General features: G+C 51.2%; 2 protein-coding genes across 2 annotated transcripts in view; one reads left to right on the forward strand and one right to left on the reverse strand.

Annotated features, from left to right (window-relative positions):
* The window catches only part of BAZ1B (bromodomain adjacent to zinc finger domain, 1B), a 63538-nt gene extending 52429 nt beyond the window's left edge, over positions 1-11109 (forward strand). The window contains exons 13-19 of the mRNA XM_006889686.1: positions 1457-1604; positions 3901-4048; positions 5575-5678; positions 8360-8505; positions 9375-9478; positions 9733-10103; positions 10533-11109. Of these exons, the coding sequence (XP_006889748.1) occupies positions 1457-1604; positions 3901-4048; positions 5575-5678; positions 8360-8505; positions 9375-9478; positions 9733-10090 (1008 nt within the window). The 3' untranslated portion in view covers positions 10091-10103; positions 10533-11109. The remainder of the gene's footprint in view (positions 1-1456; positions 1605-3900; positions 4049-5574; positions 5679-8359; positions 8506-9374; positions 9479-9732; positions 10104-10532) is intronic.
* Positions 11110-15121: 4012 nt separating this feature from the next.
* FZD9 (frizzled class receptor 9) lies at positions 15122-17109 on the reverse strand. Its single transcript, XM_006889687.1, has one exon. It carries the CDS (start codon positions 17051-17053, stop codon positions 15419-15421), a length of 1635 nt encoding a protein of 544 aa, XP_006889749.1. The 5' UTR covers positions 17054-17109; the 3' UTR covers positions 15122-15418.
* Positions 17110-17115: the final 6 nt, after the last annotated feature.

Below are 17115 nucleotides of genomic sequence, written 5' to 3' on the forward strand. Positions count from 1 at the left end.
TTGCTTGCTCAGCGTACAGGCTGAAATACATATGAAGAAAGGACACCGTCTTGATGCACACCATTTTTTATTTTGAATCATGCTTTGTTCTCTTACTCTGTTCACCCAAGAGCCTCTTGGTCTAGGTGTAGGTTTCGCGTGACCCGTTAATTCCTATTCTTACCTATATTTGCCATAATTTGTTGCGATACACACTACCAGATGCCTTTTGCATAGTCAGTAAAGCACAAATAAACATCCTTTTGATATTCTCTGCTTTGTGGCAAGATCCATCTGGCGTTAACAGTGATACCCTTGGTGTCACGCCATCTTGTAAATCAGACTTTAATTTCTGGCTGTTCCTTTTTTCTATGTCCATATGATATGAACAGTACTGTTTGGTAATTTCCACATTCTGTTGGATGACCTTTTTTTGGAATGGGAACAACTATGGGTCTCTTCCCGTCCGCTGGCTAGGTAGGTAGTGATCTTCCGGATTTTTTTTTGGCACAGCCTAGCAAGCATGCCCAGCATGGCATCTGTTTGTTGGACTTTGTCAGTTGTTTTTCCATGGATTTCTGGGGTATTTTCTCCAGTGGCCTGAGTTAAGCCCTGTTAACTGCACACATCAGATATGAGTTAACCTGCTCTCCCAACTTCTGATGTGCTATACCTTGTGTGTGTCTGTGGTACTTTTCTCATTAGTTGAGAACAGTTAGTTGGTATTTATGTACATGGATCCTTATCTAATCTTTAGGCTAGAAATTCTTTGAAAATGTTCCCAGAAATCACCCTTTGACTAACAAAAGAATACTGCAAGTGAATTAGCTTAAAATGTAATTTCTAAGGAGGAACATTTAGAAAACTCCTTAGAAATGTATCTTTATCATGCAAATTTCTAAGTATGTTTCACTGAACCTAGCTGTTTCCGTTTCCCTTCGTCTAATTTTTAATTAATTTTTATTTTCTGAATGAAAGCATTGATCCAAAATCAAAGAATCAGACTAATTTGACTTTAAAATTTCACTTTAGTTGGAGGTTGATGATTTAGTCAAAAGGGATATTTTGTATTAAATCCTTAGCACTTACAGGTATAGCACTTGGAGTTGTGTTAGTCCAGAAAGTGGTAATCTGTGAACCGAAGTTTTAATAGCTACAGTCCATTGTTGCATACAGTATTTCCAACACACTGTAATGTTTCTGCTTTTAAATAATGATCTTGATGTGAATTTCATAAGTAGCAGCCCCCCACCTCCTTTAATTTTTTTTTTATGACCTTTGGCCAGTTTTTCACACCTTTCAGCGTCTTTATATGTTATTAAGCAGGGGGAGCGCCAGGAGGTAAATGTGTCTAGAAATCTTCTGTACCTTCAGTTTTTAGTTCTTTCTTGGTCATCATTAGGTGCACAGGCCATACTTTAGGCCTATGAGGCCATTGTAGTAACACTTGCTGCAGTCAGGTTTGTTCCCTGTTTAGGTTGCATCCGCTCTAGAAAAATGGAAGTCGGCGATCCGAGAAGCTCAGACCTTTTCGAGAATGCACGTTCTGCTCGGGATGCTCGATGCCTGTATCAAGTGGGATATGTCAGCAGAAAATGCACGATGCAAAGTTTGCCGCAAGAAAGGTATGCTTTGAATAAAGGGGCCGATCTGAGCGTGCTGAGGGCTGGTACGTCCCTAAAATGATCCTGGTGTAACTTGTGTGGAGGAACCAGTTGACTTTTCCTTTGAGGTCGCAGTGCTAGTGTATTATATCATGTGCCAGTGAATCAAAACAGGCCCCGTACAGCAGCTTAGTGCAAAATAAGACCATTTGTTTCTCCTAAAAGGAGTTAAAGTATCTTGACTTTTGTATCTTTACCTATCTCAGAACGTTAGTCATCTGTGAGATGGGATGCGTAGGGCACAGGCCTTGGACTTGATGGAGGAAGCTGAGGGTTAATAGCAGCCTTCTAGCACGAAGACCTTCAGAGCAAGGTCGTGAGGCCCTTCACCCCACAGGTGCGGAAGGAACCTCATGGCTCCTAACTCCCAGGTCACTGGCTAACATTACTTCGTCAGTTGAGTTACTTGAATTTCTAAGGAGGAAAAAAACTCATTGTCATAGATTGGAACCAACTTAGCTGATCCACCAGCAGGTTTCTGAGGCTATAACTCAGATGGAAGGAAATTATTCCTCTTTCTCTTGGGGCTCTTAGTGGATCTGAAGGGCTAGACAGACCTGGCCTTGGGTTAGCAGTGCAGCTTACCCGAGCTGCATTACACAACTCTTCAAGGGTTAAAAGACCTAACAAAGATCATTGAATTGCTTTTAAAAACTGTTTGGGGTGAAAGTTGGACAGAGTTACCTTGTAGGTTGGTTTAGATTGATAAACAGAAGGAATTCACAAACCGTGTTGGATGCGAGGTGGGAAACATGAGTTGAAGAGGAGGAAGGGGCTAGAAAATAGTCATTCTCTCAGTGGTAGTAAAATTTCCTGCCATTGCTTGGTTTTTGCCATCTTCTTGTAAACGTTAGGGAGATCTGGTCTCCTGGTGGGTAGGAGGGAATGGGCTCTGCAGACCCAACGGCAGGTGGCACGAGTGCCTGGAGGCTCCACAGGAGAAAGATTTGACTTTAAAATTTCACTTTAGTTGGAGGTTGATGATTTAGTCTCCCGTTGATGATTTAGTTCACTTTAGTTAGAGGTTGATGATTTAGTCTTCCTCCTCCCGTGCCGTTTACAGCCTTGGAAAACCTGCCAGAGAGTCGGCTGTGTGACTCCACAGCAATGACTTTGATTTTTTAGTAAATCATGGTCTCTGGTGGCCTCACTGGTGGGGAGTTGTGCTGCCAACCCAAAGGCATGCAGTCCAGACCCACCGCTGCTCCGTGGGAGAAAGCTGACCTCTCCTGTGTGGCTTACAGCTCACCTGGAGGTCAGCACTCCGTCTGTCCCCACTCGGCAGGGGTGACTAGATTTTTGAGTTAAGAGCTTGGTGCAGATCGAGCAGCTGCTCTGTGGAATCAGAAGGAGTTTTCTTCCTGTAAAGATTTACAGCCTTGGAAACCTGAGGGATGATCAGCTAGGAGCTGAACCGACTCTGCAGCGCTGGGGCGCCAGGGGAGTTTAGAGTAAATAGTAACACATTGCTGCACACTTTTAAATTGACGAGCGTGCTTAGAAACTTTTTTCCCCCTCCGATGTATTACCGTGATTTGCGGCAACATGTTAACTGTCCTATTTACCCTTGGTTCAGCTCTTGAGTATCTTGGGAAAGTCTGCTGTTAGGGGCCTCTCCAAAGTACTAAAGAGTAATGGTGTCACACTGGAGACTAAGGTGCGTCAGATACAGGCCATGGTCTTTGCAATCACTTGTTATGCATCAGAGAGTTGGACAATGACCAGGGAGGATAAAAGGAGAATTGATGCCATTGAGCTGTGGTGCTGGAGTAGAGTATTGAATGTACCATGGACTGCTAAGAAAACAAAAAGGTTCATCCTAGGGAGGGTTAAACTGGGCTATCTCTTGGAAGCAAGGATTCTGGGGCTTCGTCTGACATATTTTGGACATATTACAAAGAGGGACAGGTCCTTGGAGAGGGACATCATGCTTGGGAGGGAAGGCCCTCTATGAGGTGGATTGATTCAGTGACTGGGGTAATCAGAATGGGTGTATCAGAGACAGTGTGATTGGCACAGGACAGAGCAGAGTTTAGGGCTGTTGTACATAGGGTCGCTGTGAGTTGCAAGCTACTCGACGGCACATAACATTTAAATTATGGGATACAAGTCAGGAGACTTGACCTTTAAATTCCCTGTAGTCTGGTTTATGTTACATGTTAAATGAGGTGGTGTGACACGTTCACTTCTCCTTAGTAGCACAGAGCACAGGAGCTTGTTGACAGCGTCCAGACAGTGCAGGTTTCTCTCTCTGCAGGTGAGGATGACAAACTGATCCTGTGTGACGAATGTAACAAAGCCTTCCACCTGTTCTGTCTGAGGCCGGCCCTCTATGAAGTACCAGATGGCGAGTGGCAGTGCCCAGCTTGCCAGCCTGCTACCGCTAGGCGCAACTCTCGTGGCAGGTGAGAATATGGTTTTCCTTTTAGAAATGAATAAATGACTATTAGAATTCATCTGTTACCAGACTGGGTGGCGCTAAGGTTCGTAGGTTCATCTTGTGGCTGTAGTGCCTGATCATTTCTGGTAGACGTTCAGGGGAGTCGGGTTTAACTTCACTGTTAACACTGCTAGTTCTTCCTGTCTCTCATGCCTCAACCGTATTTTCTTAAAATTATCCTCCCTCTGCCTGTTGTAGCCTTCTAATTCCAGTCACTCCACCCCACTGTCACGAAAACTCCGCAGTCAGACTCATCATTCTCCTTAACCTGGTGTTTCATTCCTTGTGGTGCTTAGAACTTAGACACACACTGTGACATCCTCATTCATTTGCCAGATGCTGTCACTTCAGGGTTTGTCGTCTTACGAATCAGTCTCTTCATTCTCTGTAGTCCTTGCCATCATTGGATTTTGCTCAACTCTCACCTTCAGTGACTTTCACCTCCTCTTTCTTTACCTCTTAGCCATCGAGCTATGTGTGGATACCAGAATAATTTAGATCTAAAGATCTACTCACACCTCATGCTTTGAACATTTCCATTTCCCTGAGAATAATGTCCAAACATTTTGGCCCAACTATTGAGACTTGTTCAAGCAGCACCTCCTTCCACTTGTAGCCTTGGTCTGTCTTGTGTTTGCTGCAGCTTGGTTGGTGTTTACCCTTGACTTCTCCCAGCCAGGGCTCTTCACACCCTGGGGCGCCCTCCCTCACACTGGCCATGCATGGCCCAGGCTTTCTGAAACCTTTTCTTTTTACGTAGTTCTTCCTCTGTGTCACAGCTGAGCACTAGTTCTTAAAACCATAATGCACCCAGCCGTTATGGCTGGTTTTGTACTTCACAGTCTTCCCAAAGCAGTTGTTAGTGTCTTGGGAGTAAAAATAGTGCTTTATTTATCACTCTAACTTCACTGCGGCCAGGCCCAGGGCCTTGTGTGATGGAAGCACTTAATATTTGCCAAGGTCGTGCCATGCTTATGTTGAAATGTGAAGTTCTGAAAGAGCGGGTCTCAGCACTCTGTTTTGGCCTTTCTTTTAAAGGGCAGAGCTGTTTGATGTTGAACTCAGCTAAATTTATTACTTGGGTATTTTTCACTGTGTTCCAGCTACACTTAGAGGTGAGGCCTTTGGACCAGCTGTTTTGAGCAGGGATTACTGTTGCTTTGATGTTATGATCATCTACAAGCTGTTTCAGTCCTGGAAAGGGGCCATCAAGGTGGAGTTAACACCTGTCTGGGCTCCATTTTTCCTTTCAGTCCACTCCACCTGGCTCTTTTTGTGAGACACAAGAAATCGTGTTTTGTATTGCTTTATGGAGGCAGTGGGGAGATTTACACTTGATTTTGATCTGTTGTCATTGGTACCTTATCTCAGCTTTTGGGCCCTGGTCAGGAAACACATAATCATGAAACGCATGTGGTCTGAACTTGAAGCCTCCTAGGAGCCGTGTGGGCTAATTATATATGTCCCCTGTGTGCCTTTACCTTCTCCCAGGAATTACACTGAGGAATCCACCTCTGAGGACAGTGAAGATGACCAAAGTGACACGGAGGAGGAGGAGGAGGAGGAGGAGGATTATGAGGTAGCAGGGTTGCGATGTAAGTACTTAGTTTTACTTCGTAATCTTACTTGCTAATCTCAACGTCTCCAGAGCGAACATGGAGAGACTGCTGGGAGTGGACAATCCGTGTTGTCATCTTGCTCCATCACATGTTGTGGCTCTACGGCAGCTGGACTGTCAGGTTCACAGACTGAGTTTTCAAGATGCCATTTAACCAAGCTCCAAGTAGGAAGTTACCTTAGTCTCAAAAACAGCGACTTCTGGCAGATCTGCTTGTGGAGTGGAACCACCAAGCACCTGGCTGAGGCCCAGTCGGGGACGGGAAGGTCCTTCTGTCTCCAGTCTAGTCCTCCACTGTACTCACAGCTGCTGTTTCCTCTGTGCTTACAACTTTGCTCATTTTTAAAGAGGAGGCTGGTTCTTCAATGATTTAGGCTTGTGGTTTTTAGGTGGGTTCAGATCCATTCCTACACGATGCCAGTGGGGGAGTGGCGGGGGGCTGGCTCTTTCTCTCATGCTTGTTTTCAGGAATCACTCTCACCATCTCGTTCACTCGATTCACAGTATGTCATCCTTTATAGGTATGTAGGAAAGAGTCCACAGATGAGGATTTGATGAACCTCAGAGGAGATGGTACCATTTCCAAGAGCCTAGACCATAGTTCTGAACAACTGAGCCTGATACAGATGTGCCCTCTTACGCAGTGGTGCTGAACTTGAACCTTCCTAAGAGGCCGTTGGACTTGTATACTTGTTTCACTCCCCTCACTTTGTCTTCCCCTCCAAGGTTATCATTTGGGACACTTTAAAGTCCCCGTTCTTCCAAGGCCTCGTTGTACGCACTGGCTTGCTATGAGGGTTGCACGGTAAAAGGAGCCCATTAATGTACCTTACAAAGAAACCCAGTGACTGGACAGAGTTGTGATTTGGATATACATTTGGCTAGGGCCAGATTCTGAAAATACTTAGTCACACAGTGATTCCTTTCCATTTCCAAGTAGTTGCATTTTTCCAAGAATGTGTTTCCACTCTAGTTTCTAATGATTGTCTTTGCCAAGAGAATGTAAGAAATATTGATGCTTCAGCATGTCTCCTTGACCTTTTAGCCCTCGGAATGATGGTGGTTCACTAGGGCAGTTCAATACCCTAGGTGGCTTTTTCTAGCATCCCAACTTCTGTCACGGGCAGTGGCTTCTAACTCCCCCTTTTTAGTCCAGACTTGAGCTGTTACTATGTGCCCTTGAGTCGGCTGACTGTACAGTAGATCAAAGCTTTGCCCGAACTCCAGAGTCTCTGCTGTACTTCAGTCGTCACTGTCAGCCCATCTCTGTGAGGCTCTGTCTCTTTTCCTCTGACCTTCTACCTTTGCAGGAATGCTGTCCTTTTCCAAAGACTGGCCCCTCCTGGTAGTCTGCCAGCACCCGTGAGCTGGGCGGACACCTCGCTGTCCTCGCTCCAGAACACATCTCTGTTACTGGGCAGCCAGTGGTGTATTCAGTGCAGACATCACTGTTCACGGCACCAGTTCTTCTGTGATAGTGTTTGTTCACTGTGGCTTGGGTCACGTGCCTCTTCTCTCTAAATGGACATCCTTGGAGCCTTAGCATTTTAAACGGGTCCCTAGCTGCACATTTGCCCAAGTGTTTTTTGTTTGTTTGTTTTTTTAATTTCGTGACTACTGCTGCCACAGATGTTAATTGTGTACCCAACTAAATTACCAAAGAGAAGGCATAGCATTAGAAATAGAACTTGAAGGGAGCTGTGGTGGTCTAGTGGCAAGAAGCTGCACTGCAATCCCAGAGGTATGCAGCTCAAATCCACCAGATGCTCTGCTGAAGAAGGAGGGGCAATCTCCTCCTGTACCAGTCACATCCAATTTGGCGGCACATACACACAAAATAATAAAATTTTTAAAAAAAAAAGAAATGGAACTTAAAAACATTGGAATTTCTTTATCCTTTTCTCTGTACCTCTCCAAATGTCTCCTCCCTGCTTTCCAGGGTATTAGCATGGGAAAGTTGTGGAGAACCCTTGTTACTGCTTTATAGCACGTTGCTCAGGGGGACACAGGAGAGATGTGGGCTTGTCTGACATTGAGCACCAGTTGTGAACCTGAGACACAGGAGGCGGGCTCCATGCTCTCCGGGGTCCTGGGTGGGGCTGCTGTGGATGCCAGCAGGACTAGACCCTCCCTCAGTTGGCTTCATTGAGAAAGACTGACACTATTTTTAGTAATAGCAACTTTTCTCTGGAAGATGACACATGGTGTGTATCAGGTGCATTGGGGATTTTGAGACGTGGTCTAATCTGTAGGCAGAATTTCGTCTCACATGCAGACACACCCGCCGTAGCAGGCTGAGCTCGGGCTGTAGACGCTCCGAGCACATTTGTCAGCACACACCACCTTCTGAACCAGTGTCCAGTCCCCCCTTTTCAGGGCTTCATTTCTGGGGAGTAATTTTAACAGATTGGAAACAGGGAGGACTGATGAAATGAGGTTTTTAAATAGTCTCCCAAAAGATTGTAGAACTCTTCCCTCATATATGTTGCTACTTTTGAAAAGGAGCAGCTTAGACACGTAGGACAAACAGTGGGCACCTTGTCCAGAGTTAACCTGTGGGCCGCTCTTGTTTGCTTGTCCACTGTCCTCTTCCTGGGCCAAAGACATGTTCCCTTTATCCTCAGCTGTTCTGCTCTAAATCCGTAATTCTTTTTGCAGTGAGACCGCGAAAGACTGTTCGAGGCAAGCAGGGTGTCATCCCTCCCGTGGCAAGGCCTGGTCGACGCCCAGGGAAGAAGTCCCAGCCAGCCAGGAGGACCCGCCAGAAGGCACCACCTGTGGACGATGCCGAGGTTGAGGAGCTGGTAAGAATGTTTCCTCTTTCATTTGAACCTTTCTTTTTCTTCTTGTTCCACCCCAGCATTAGGGAGGCAACAGGTGGGCGCCTCCCCTCTTCCCTCTCCTCCCTGCACTGAAGGCAGATGGGCAGGCCTGGAGCAGGCCCTCCCGGAGAAGCTATGTGCGGCACTCCCCTGCTGTGTCGGGCAGATACTGTCTTTAGTTAGCAGGCAGCCTGCCGCTTGTTGAGGATCTAAAATAGAGCCCAGTGGGCTGGGTCCCCACGGGAATGCCAGCAATGCTGGAGCCCTGGCTCCTGGGGACAGTTGTTAGAGGAGGGAGGTCACCCGCCCCTTGTCCCTCCACCAGTGTAAACGCATTTTGTTTTAGCTTTCACTTTAAAGAACAAAAAGAGACTCTTGTGGGCATGTTTGTTCTGATAGATCACACTGGGCTTGAAGGCATTAGAAAAACCCTATTTCTCTGACTCATGCCCCTCCGGCTCTGTGCTCTTATTACTCGGAGCTATAGCTGGCTGTGGCTTCCTGAAGGCAGGACAGGGGGTGCCTAGCTGCCTGTGTTGGAGAGCCCACATCCATGAAGAGACCCCCTCCCCCACAGAACACAGCAGGTGCTTCAGGTGCTAGTTCCTGTCCCTGCTGTTGCTATGATCGCAGGGCTGTGTATCCTCAGGAGGCCAGCACCCTGTTTGCTGTGGCCTCTGCTACTTTAGTGGGCTGAAGGTCCGATCCTCTCTGCTTCCAGAAAATGACTGGCTTCTTGTTCTTTTCTAGTCCCACTGTGTGTCTCTCTGCTTCTTTCAGAAATACATTTTCTCCCCTGTGCCCTCTTCTTTCTCTATCTGTAGTAATTTGCTTGTTTTCATTGGTGTTAGATGCTTCAAACCAAGCGGAGCTCCCGGAGGCAAAGCCTAGAGCTGCAGAAATGTGAAGAGATCCTCCACAAGATCGTCAAGTTCCGCTTCAGCTGGCCTTTCAGGTGAGTTCTCTGATCCAAGTGGAAGGGAGAGGGAGGAACCGATCTCCTGGCTTCTCGGAGTATTCGAGGGAGGCGACAGAAGGCTGAGGAACCACCTCCGTCCTTCCTTCTCAGGGCATAGGACAGGGGCAGGGGCAGTCTGTATCCAGGTTCACTAGGATCCACCTTTCCCGGTTCTCCTGCGGGAGGAGAGGCCGACTGGGACAAGGCGATTGACAAGGTTTCTCTCACTTGGCGCTTGTTAATCCCCACAGGGAGCCTGTGACCAGAGACGAGGCCGAAGACTACTACGATGTCATCTCCCATCCCATGGACTTTCAGACAATGCAGAACAAGTGTTCCTGCGGGAGCTACCGCTCTGTGCAGGAGTTTCTCACCGACATGAAGCAAGTGTTTACCAATGCCGAGCTCTACAATTGCCGCGGCAGCCACGTCCTCAACTGCATGGTGAAGACAGAACAGTGTGTGGTGGCTCTGGTGCATAAACACCTTCCCAGTCACCCGTATGTCCGCAGGAAACGCAAGAAGTTTCCTGACCGGCTGCCTGAAGATGAAGGGGACAGTGACCCAGAGCCCACTGGGCAGTCCAGGGCACGAAGACAGAAGAAGTAGAGGCAGGACCCCGGTAAGGGAGCAGAGGCTGCGGGGCTGGAGCAGGGGAAGGGGGAGCAGGGGAGGCGAGAGAAGACTGAAGACCTTGGACAGGAAGAACCCGCGGGGCACAGGGGCTTCTGCAAGCTGCCCGGCCACCCACGGCTTTCTGCAAGCAGAGCTCTTTGTGATGGTCTTTGCCCAGAAAGGTGAGGGGCAGGAGAGGGCTGTGCCCCCTTGCAGAGAACTACAGGAAAAGTCCAAGGGCATGGCTTCTACGTCCTTTCGTTCGTTTCTTCTTGAGGTCCCTCTGATCTGGCCTCCAGCGGAGAGATTACTGTGTTCCATAGAAGGATCCAGGTTAATCAATCAGGCCAATTGGGTAGATGGTGATTTTTTTCAGTCTCTATTTCCACAGTGTCTTGTCTCTCCAAGCCCATGCTCTGTCTCTCCCTCTCCTCAGGTGTCGGTGTCCTGAAGGCCGTAGAGCTCTGTAGTCACCAGCATCATGAAACACTTGTAGTCTTTTGAGTTGATCTTGGCAGAGTGAAGGGTCGTTTCCGGAGCCATTCCTGAGTCCCCCGCCCCTTCTTTGTGACACCCCCCTCTCCACCTCACCCGCCCCCTAAAAAAAAACCACCACAAAATAAAAACGAAGGCACTTCACTTTTAGAGAGACTGAGGTCCTGCTTACAATCATGCACAGAACTTTTCCTTTGATGGATCTGGCCAGAGGGGTGTTGGAGCTCAGCCCACCCACATACCAGACAAGCTCTTGGGGAAGCAGAAGAAAAGCAGGAAGAATTTAAAGGTTTAATTTTTTTTTTAAATTGACTTTTCTAGTTATTAAAAGTTGCTTGTTTTCAGCAGTGATATTGTATAAAGAACATCTTGTAAAGTATTTCTGTCATCTTGCTTTGGCACATGTACAGTACAGTTTCTATGAGAACGTGTTTGCTTTACTTGGCCCGTCTTGTCCCCCAGCCACTCACCTCTCTCTGCTTTGGAGAAATGGGTTGGAGACCCATCAAGGCAGGCAGAGAGGATGTGCCTGGGGAAGGGAATCCCTTTTTCCTGCCATAGTGGCTGTTTCTACTCTCCACTGCTTCCTCCCACACCCATTCTGGCTTGAGAACAGGAACCCTTCGGTGATGAGGTGGGGGAGCAGGGGGAGAGGCTCCCAGAGCCTCCCACAAGGAGTCCAGCACTAGTGGTTACATTTAGGTAAAGTCTTGTCGTCTTTCCTTTTATGTCCAATTTTGATAAAATTACAAAACTGGGTTTCCTTTATCAATTTTGAATTGGAAGATCTGAGCACCTAAGGCTGTAAGTATTTAGTAAAGGAAAAGAAATCCACCCAGGAATTGTAACTCCTAGAATTTGGAAATAAAGCTTCTAATACTAAACTTCTAATGCTAAAGTTGTGGTCCCTGTCTCTGTGTCCTCCTCGCCGGGGACCTGAGGACTTTGGCCCAGTGGCTGAGTGCCCGTTGCTGTCCCCAGGCTCAGAGTCAGCACCGACGTGACTTGGCCACCACCACCACCACCACCTTCCTGCCTCTAGCCAGGGTCCCCTGTGTTCTCTTACTAGTGAGGCTCCTGTGTTCCCACCCAAGTTAACAGCTGACTGGGGTTTTTCTGTCATAAAATTGTCTTTATGGAGGAAGAGCCCCATTAACGGGTGAACTTGTAATAAATTGGAATTTCAAATAAACATTATGTACTTGTGTTTATAAAGAAGACAGTTGTGGTGACTCTTGCTTTGTGCTCTTAGGGTTAAGTGGATGGGTCAGCCGCTTCCTCTCACCCACCTTTGTGCACGAGTCCCTTGGGCCAGAGAGAACACCACTTAAGTCTTTAATCAGAGGTCAGCTTTATTTTGACCTTCCAGGAGGCATTTCCAAGTGCACAGAGGACCTGGAGCCTGACTTCTAAGCCTCTTCTGTCTGGTCTCCAGCTAAGGGACGCCAGGGGGTGTGTGTCAGGATTGTGCAGCTTCCCAAAGTTAAAGAAGGGGCTCTGAGGGTGGAAGCTCCACCAGCAGCTCAGTACAAGGAAGGGTGTGAGCGCCTCAGCCCCAGGCCGGACAGTGAGCACTGAAGGGAAGGAGGTCTGGGGGCCTGGTCTGCAGGCTGTTGCTGTGTGAGCCCAGAGCTGTTAGGACTTCAGTCGGGGTTTACGCAGGCCTCAGGGTGCTTCATTCTGCCCACGGGATGGCTGGGAGTCATTGACTTAAGTGAGGCCTAACAAGAAGGGAACAACTCGGGACACTAACATTTTTAAATGTCTATTTCAAGCAAAATTTAAAATTTTTTAAAAATGAATTTTCATGTGCATAGCTTCAGCTGCCCCACCACAAGCCCAAAGTCCGTGTGTGTGTGTGTGGAGCTTGCTGGGGGTGGCCGGGTGGCAGCTGACATTGCTGTGACTCTCGTACCAGAGCCTGGAGGTGCTATCTCTTACTGTGATGAGACCCCTTTGCCCAAGGCCTCTGCTGACCTCTCCCCTCAACCCCAGACTCTGGAAAGATCTTTGCTCCCTCTTTGTGTCTCCACAGTAGTGAGTTTTGACCTTGGTTGGACCCCGAGGTCCCAGCCCTTCACTGTACGTCCTGTTCCGGAGGCAGCGCGGCTGGGAGGCTGTGGGACCACGTTAACTCTTGTAGGGTCTGCTGCTGAGTCCTGCTCAGGACTTACCCAGCTGGGCCTCACTGGCCTGATTACCCCTGCTGGCCCTGAACTTGTGTCAATGGAATCACTATTGGCTGAGGTCAATGGTACTGGGCCCCAACCTCGAAGGCCATGAGGAGGAGTCCACAAGCCATGTTGTTGATGGACATGAGATGCAAACGCCAGCGGATAGGTGGTGGTTTCTGGGGGGGGGGGGTATTGTTTGTCAAAATTGGACATAAAGCTCTTTTTAGGGGACAGATTGAGCTGATTAGGTCCCCTCAGGAGGGACTTCTGTGCCCCCGCAGCCCCAGCTTCTCTAGAACCTGCAGAGATTCTAAATAGCCTGGAGCCAACCTACTCTCAGCCCCTCTAATGAAACCAGGAGAGAAGACCGACCGCTGCTTGGCAGAGTCACAAAAGCACCGTCAGCTGGTGGATGGGGGTTCTGTTCCCAGCTCAGCCTCAAACAGAATGGCTCTGTGATGGTGGTGGAGAACTCAGGCCCTTTCCTTCTGTAGGGGAGAGAGGATCAACTAGGTACCCTGCACAGGTGCTGGATTTGTTGTCTTTTTTCCTCCAGGATTTGGGGTTTTCTGTGACCATCCAGCCTCCAGGCAGGGCCCCTTGGGACTGGTTCACATTACACCACTTCGCCTGCCCTCCCATCCCAAGTGGCCTGTTTGCACTGAGCCCACACGGCCCAGTGCCCCTGCCTGCACCTCACTCAAAACTCAGTCACTGCTGTCCACTTGGTACTGACTCAGTTGATTGTCCAGCAGGTTTTTGGAGGCTGTAAACGACAACAGGATGAGACAGCCCATCCTTCTCCCGCAGCTGCCACTGAATTCAAGGCGCCATGTTTAGGTTTAGGAAACTCCTTCGGACTCCACCACCAGAGCTCTGCTTCTCCCTCAAGGACTCTTAGATGGGGAGTCTGGTGGCTAAGTGATAAGAAACTGCTGTCATCCCCAAAGGTATGCAGTTCAAATACATCCTCTGTTCCATGAGAGGATGAGCAGTCTCCTCCTGTGCCTTTTACTGCCTCTGAAAACTCCGTGGCATCAGCCAAGTTGTTGGTTCCATGCAGAGATACTTAACAAGGCACCCAGGTCAGCTGGGACTCAGCACTCCGGGGAAACAACGGGGTCGAGGTGGCCGGAGATGTGCCAAACTGAGGTGCGGGCCTGCAAGTTCCTTGGGGGTGAAGGCCAATGCCTAATACCCCTCAGGACACTGACCCCACCCTGTGGCTTTCACCTCTCTGCCTGGTGCAGGGCAGAGTTCAGGCTCCAGGGACTCTAGAGGAGCACTCCCCAGCCTGACAGGTCACTGAGTCCCTGGCACTGACCTTGAATGCTGTGTGTGTGCACTGTGTACCCAGGGATGTAGCCAAGAGTGGAGGCAGGGGTCTTACCCGACACTGCCTGGGCCCCTGGGGCACATGGCCACCTACCATGGACAAGTCCCAGCAGCCCTGAGTGTGACACATGCACGCAGCCTCCCATCCCTGGCACACGCGTGTGCAAGGTCCCCTCAAACAAGCTGCATATGCTCCCCTGCGGGCCCCGTTTCTCACAGATGCTGCCAGCTCCCCCCAGACAGGCTGGGGTCTCAGTGCCCACCACCAATCCCTGTCTCCGAGCCTGGGTCTGTGCCAACATGGCCTCACTGCCTCCTGTCAAGCCAACCCTCCATTGGGTTTCCGAGGCCTGTAAGTCACAGGAGGAGACTGCCCAGCTCGCCACTGTCAAAACCACTGGTGGGCTCGAACCACTAAAGGGAATGGCTTTGGGTTAGCACTCAACCCCCTCAGAGACTACGGCACCAAGCTCCCCAATGCCAGACACCCACACATCGGCCAAAGCCCATCTCCACCCTACCCAGGAGTATGAGAAAGCCAGGTATAGACAATCGTGGGGAACACACAGGACGGATGGACGAGGGATGGAGGGATCTCAGCCTCGACCTCTGCCCGGGGCCTTGGCGGCACCTCAGGCTGCCTGATACTCTCATTCTGCAGACAAATGAGGAAATGAAGTTGTGAAAAGAGGAAACAGCCTCAAGCTTTAAACAAGAGTCCCAGACTTCCCAGGGGCAGAAATGAGAGTCCCCCAGGCACCCAGTCCCTTCAGAGCCCAAAGCTCAAGCCCAAGAGAAGCCAAGACAGGAAGAGAAAGCTCTCCTTGTCCCCCTAAAGCTGGGACTCTGGCAAACACAGCTGTTCCAGGGGAACTGCATCCTGATTGGTGGGAAGCCAGAAAAGGGGGGGCTGTTTACCACCAGGACGAGTTTGTCACCCCCCCTCCCCCAAGTCCTGCTCACAGGGAAACTCCTGCAGCCTGCTGCTGTCCCCCTTCCCAACCCAGAAAGGACTCAGTAGTGCCACGTGGGGGTTTATTCTGTCACAGCTTCCAGAGAAACTCGACAATAAATTACATCATTAAATAAACTCCCTGCTGGACCGTCCCCTCGCCCACCAAGGCCTCTCCGCCCCCGGCAGGGTGCAGCGGGGGCTGGGGGCAGCGAGCCTTGGTGGGCGCTGCCGGGTGAGGGGCTGCAGGAATCGCCTACCCTGGTCCTCACCCCACTTGCCTGACCTTGACAGCTGGGCAGCTGCAGTCAGCTGTCCCCGGGAGGGGGAGGCGTGGAGAGGGCAGCAGCCGCTCCAGGCCTGTTCCTAGAGGTGTGTGGGGTTCTCCAGAGTGGGGTCTGTCTTAGTCATGTGCAAGACCACAGTGGGGGCCTTGTAGTGGCAGTGGGTGCTCCGGCCGTAGCCCCCAGGGGTCCGGCAGGCCTTGGCCCGGGCCCGGCCCGCTGCCATCTTGCGGTGGCACAGGCTCTGCCACGTCTGGAAGGTCTTGGAGCTCCACACCCAGACGCCGCTGGTGATGCCCACCACCAGCGACATGAAGATTTTGAGCATGAAGACGGCGACGGTGGGCACCGAGCCGCCCTGCAGCGAGCAGTCCCTGCGGGTCCCCGGCCCCGGCGCACACGGCTGCTCCGCGGCCCGGAGGCGCCAGAAGTCCATGTTGAGGCGCTCGTAGACATAGCAGACAATGACGCAAGTGGCTGGCACCGTGTACAGGATGGAGAAGACCCCGATCTTGACCATGAGCTTCTCCAGCTTCTCCGTATTGGTGCCCCCAGTCTTCATGATCTTGCGGATGTGGAAGAGAGCCACGAAGCCCGTCAGGAGGAAGCTGGTCCCCAGCACCAGGTAGCAGGACAGGGGCACCAGCACGAAGCCCGTAAGCGCCGCTGCGTCCATGCTGGCCACGTAGCACAGCCCGGTCAGCTCGTCGCCGGCCACCTTGCGCATGGTAAGGATGACGATGGTCTTGAGCGCCGGCAGGCCCCAGGCCGCTATGTGGAAGTAGCTGCCGTGCGCCTCAATGGCCTCGTGGCCCCACTTCTTGCCAGCCGCCAGGAACCAGGTGAGCGTCAGCACCACCCACCACAGCGAGCTGGCCATGCCGAAGTAGTAGAGCAGCAGGAAGACCAGCGTGCAGCCCGTGTTCTCCAGGCCCTCCTGGATCACGTACAGCGTGCCCGCCTCCTGGTCGCAGGCCACGCTCTGCGCGCCGGCCACCGCGCGGATGAGGAAGGCCAGCGAGTACACGTTGTAGCACATGGAGAGGAAGATGATGGGGCGCTCGGGGTACTGGAAGCGGTGGGGCTCCAGCAGGAAGGTGAGCACAGTGAAGGCGGTGGAGAAGAAGCACAGCGTGGACCACACGGCCATCCAGACGAGCGCGAAGTCCTTGTCCCGCCGCGACCAGAACACCTCGACGCCGGGCCCGCAGCGCGGCGCGCACGAGCGGCTCTTCTCCACGTACTGGAACTTGTCCGGGTTCTCGCAGGTGCCGCTGCCCCCGGGGCCCGAGGCGCCGTCTCCCGGGGGCCGTGCGGGCCGGGGCGCCACAGGCAGCATGCCCCGGCCCTTGTGGGGCTCGGCCGGCCCGGCTGTGGCGTTCTCGGGCGCCTCCATGCATAGCGCGTGCGGGTCGTTGCGCGTGGGCAGCTGCGCGCAGTCCAGTGAGTCGGGCCACCCGAAGTTGAACTGCTCCATGATGGGCGCGCAGCGCAGGCGCGCCTGCTCGCACATGGGCCGGCAGGCGGGGATGGGCGTCGAGACCTGGTCGGTGCACATCGGGGCGTAGAGCGAGCACAGGAAGAAGCGCAGGTGGCTGTGGCAGCCGTACTGCACGAGCGGCGCGAACTCATCCAGCTTGGCGGCCGCCTCGCGCTGCGACTCGTGGCCCAGAAGGTTGGGCATGCGGGTCAGGTTGTAGCCGATGCCGCGGCACATGGGGATCTCCACCTCCTGGCACGGCGCCGGCCCGCGCCCGCGCTCCGGGTCGAAGCGGCCGA

The sequence above is a fragment of the Elephantulus edwardii genome, unplaced genomic scaffold, assembly GCF_000299155.1.
Source record: "Elephantulus edwardii isolate Elephantulus edwardi_28Jun2011 unplaced genomic scaffold, EleEdw1.0 scaffold00080, whole genome shotgun sequence".
NCBI classification, from domain to species: Eukaryota; Metazoa; Chordata; class Mammalia; order Macroscelidea; family Macroscelididae; genus Elephantulus; species Elephantulus edwardii.